General features: G+C 42.6%; 2 protein-coding genes across 2 annotated transcripts; both read right to left on the bottom strand.

Annotated features, from left to right (window-relative positions):
- Nucleotides 1-514: 514 nt before the first annotated feature.
- On the bottom strand, nucleotides 515-1,552 carry LOC117120885. The gene has a single exon (XM_033265986.1). The coding sequence runs from the start codon at nucleotides 1,550-1,552 to the stop codon at nucleotides 515-517; it is 1,038 nt and encodes a 345-aa protein (XP_033121877.1).
- Nucleotides 1,553-1,686: 134 nt separating this feature from the next.
- On the bottom strand, nucleotides 1,687-2,742 carry LOC117120876. Its single transcript, XM_033265977.1, has one exon. It carries the CDS (start codon nucleotides 2,740-2,742, stop codon nucleotides 1,687-1,689), a length of 1,056 nt encoding a protein of 351 aa, XP_033121868.1.
- Between the last annotated feature and the right edge of the window lie 128 nt (nucleotides 2,743-2,870).

Below are 2,870 nucleotides of genomic sequence, written 5' to 3'. Positions count from 1 at the left end.
GCCTAAGGTCATATTTCAACAATAGAGGGGGTACTATCAAAATAACTAAACAAGAGAAATAATCGAATGCCTTTACACTCCTCGCCTGAGGGTTAATCCCTCACAACCATAGTTATCTAAATCAAATTGAGGAATAATAAACAATTAAACTTGAAATGTCTACTCAATGATTTTTATCGGCTTGTCTCAAAATAATCACAATCTCCCCAATCGGTCGTAAGTAAGTCCTCTTCGCTCCATCTCTGAACATGGAAACATTCACTTTTCTTATTCGTCCGTCAGCGCTAGGCACAACACTTTCAATGACACCCAATGGCCAAAGATTCCTTTGGGTTTCTTTGTCCCTTAAAAGCACAACATCTTCAACACACACATCTACTTGGTTGTGCGTCCACTTTTTCCTAACCTGCAATTCTTGAAGGTATTGCTTCCTCCATCTGACCCAGAATTGGTCTGCAAGGTATTGAACGCGTCTCCATCGACGGCGGCAGTACAAGTCTTGTTTGGTGAAAACTCATGGGGCTGTAACCAATGGGCGAGTTTTCATAGTTAAGAGCATGTTTGGAGTAAGTGGCTGTGGGTCATTCGGATCCGAGGAAATAGTAACGATTGGTCTCGAATTTACAATAGCAGACGCTTCAGCCAAAGTTGTTAACAGTTCGTGCGTTAACTGGCGAGGTCCAAGTTCTAACATCATGGCATTAAAGACCTGACGAACTGTCCTGATTTGGCGTTCCCAAACGCCACCGAAGTGGGAAGAGTGTAGGGGGTTAAATTCCAACTGACATCCTTTATCTGTAAGATGTCTGCTAACGATATCCTGGTCAATTTCAGATAAGGCTTGGTCTAACTCAGATTCCGCTCCAATGAAGTTGGTGCCTCTATCGCACCTTAGTAATGCAATGGGTCCACGGATAGCAATAAATCTCCTTAATGCACAAATAAATGCACTTGTGTCCATTGATTCCACAATTTCGATATGAATTGCCCTTGAAGCAAGGCATGTGAAGATAACTCCCCATCGTTTTTTGTTGACAGATGACCCTCTAGTTTTCCTGGCGTTAATCAGCCAAGGACCGAACACATCCAGTCCGACATTGGTAAAAGGTGGACCAGGTTCAATCCTATCTTGAGGCAGATCTGCCATGATTTGTGTTTCCGTAGACCTCCTGAGCCGTCTACATGTAACACACTTCCCGATGATTGTTGCAACCATTTGGCGACCACCAATAATCCAGTAGCCAGCACTCCTTATGGATCCATGCGTGATCTGCCTGCCTTGGTGATGTGTTTGTTGGTGGTAGTAATGTATAACAAGTTTCGAAATGTGATGGTTCTTTGGCAGAAGTATGGGGTGTTTTTCTTGTGCTTGAAGATGTGAATGGTGGAGCCTTCCCCCAACACAAAGAAGGTTATCTTCATTGAGGAATGGATTCAGTCGACAGAGTTTGTTCCCTTTAGGTAATCCACTGGTACTTGTCTTTATGTGCGTTACTTCCTCACCAAACTCTTCTAATTGGGCTTGTCGAATTATCAATTTGCATGCTAGCATGATATCAGTCACCGATGGAGTGATGAGCTTGTTAATTCCCACAGGAATTGCTTACCATCCCTGCTACACCTAGGCCGATCCTTGTATTTCCTGGCGATACTTATCAGGCTTGCTATTGCCCTCTGCAGTTTTTGCTAACTTGAAAACCGCTGAAATCTATGCGTTCCAATGCCATGTGGTTTACCGGTCGTGGTATGGTGTACTGAGATGAATGGTCGAACATCTGGATCAGAATCTTCTACAGTAAATTTCTCATCAGAATCTATTGGTGACACATTTGGGAAGTAGAGAAACTTCGGGCCTTGGAACCACGATGAACTTGATATCTCCTTAGCTGATATCCCTCTTGAGGCGATATCCGCAGGGTTAATTTCTGTAGCAATGTAGTGCCACTGTTGGGGTTTTGAAACACTATGTATCTGCTGAACACGGTTCGCTACGTAAACATAAAACCGGCGAGATTTGTTTTGAATGTATCCCAATACAACTTTTGAGTCTGTGTAATAGTAGGTTTGGTCAACCACAACATCTAGTTCGGATGTAATCTTCTGAACTGCTTGCGTGGCCATTACGGCGGCACACAATTCTAATCTTGGTATGGATGTGACAGCAGTCGGAGCCACTTTGGCTTTTCCTAAGACAAATGAAACGTAAGGTGTTCCTTGTTTGTCGATAGTACGTATGTATGTGGCTTGGCCAATCGCTTTTGTGCTAGCATCAGAGAATGAATGCAGTTCGATTCTCCTCGCCATGCTGAGTCCCTGTGGTAAGTAACACCTGTTCACATGGAGATTTTCTAGGTCGCTCAGCTCGTCCCTCCAGAGTTTCCATCGATCCTTGAATTGATTTGGGAGTTGATCATCCCATCCAATGCAATTAGCGTCCATCTCACCAGCCTTGGTCGTTAAGGTTAGCTGTTGAAGTATGGACTTCCCTTCAATAATTACGGGCGCTACGAACCCTAAGGGGTCATATAATGAGTTTACAGTTGAAAGTATCCCTCTTCGAGTAAAGGGTTTGTCTTGCAGATCTACCTTGTAGGTGAATGTATCACTATGTATGTCCCAGTAAACTCCAAGAGATCTTTGTACAGGGATTGGGTCTTGTTGGAGATCCAAACATTGGAGAGCCTTTGCTCTGTCTTTCGTAACATTTATTTCGTAATGGTCATAAGAAAGAAAAACATACATATGAACAATTATATTCTTAAAATTAAAAAAAAAAGCGAAATTAAACCATCACAGGGATCAAAACTAGAAGTAAAACTTGTCTCATATTGACCCCCCCCCCCAAAAAAAAAAAAAAAAAAAAAAAAATA

This window comes from Anneissia japonica, unplaced genomic scaffold (genome assembly GCF_011630105.1).
Source record: "Anneissia japonica isolate Jap-2015-1 unplaced genomic scaffold, ASM1163010v1 scaffold288269_len51329_cov104, whole genome shotgun sequence".
In the NCBI taxonomy this organism is placed as follows: Eukaryota; Metazoa; Echinodermata; class Crinoidea; order Comatulida; family Comatulidae; genus Anneissia; species Anneissia japonica.
The sequence above is the reverse complement of the archived record's forward strand: the minus strand, read 5'-3'. Positions and strand labels throughout refer to the sequence as shown.

Bases quoted from the DNA above. Each gene is read 5' to 3' on its own strand.
- LOC117120876 (XM_033265977.1), bottom strand. From the start codon at position 2,742: ATGTATGTTTTTCTTTCTTATGACCATTACGAAATAAATGTTACGAAA.
- LOC117120885 (XM_033265986.1), bottom strand. From the start codon at position 1,552: ATGCTAGCATGCAAATTGATAATTCGACAAGCCCAATTAGAAGAGTTT.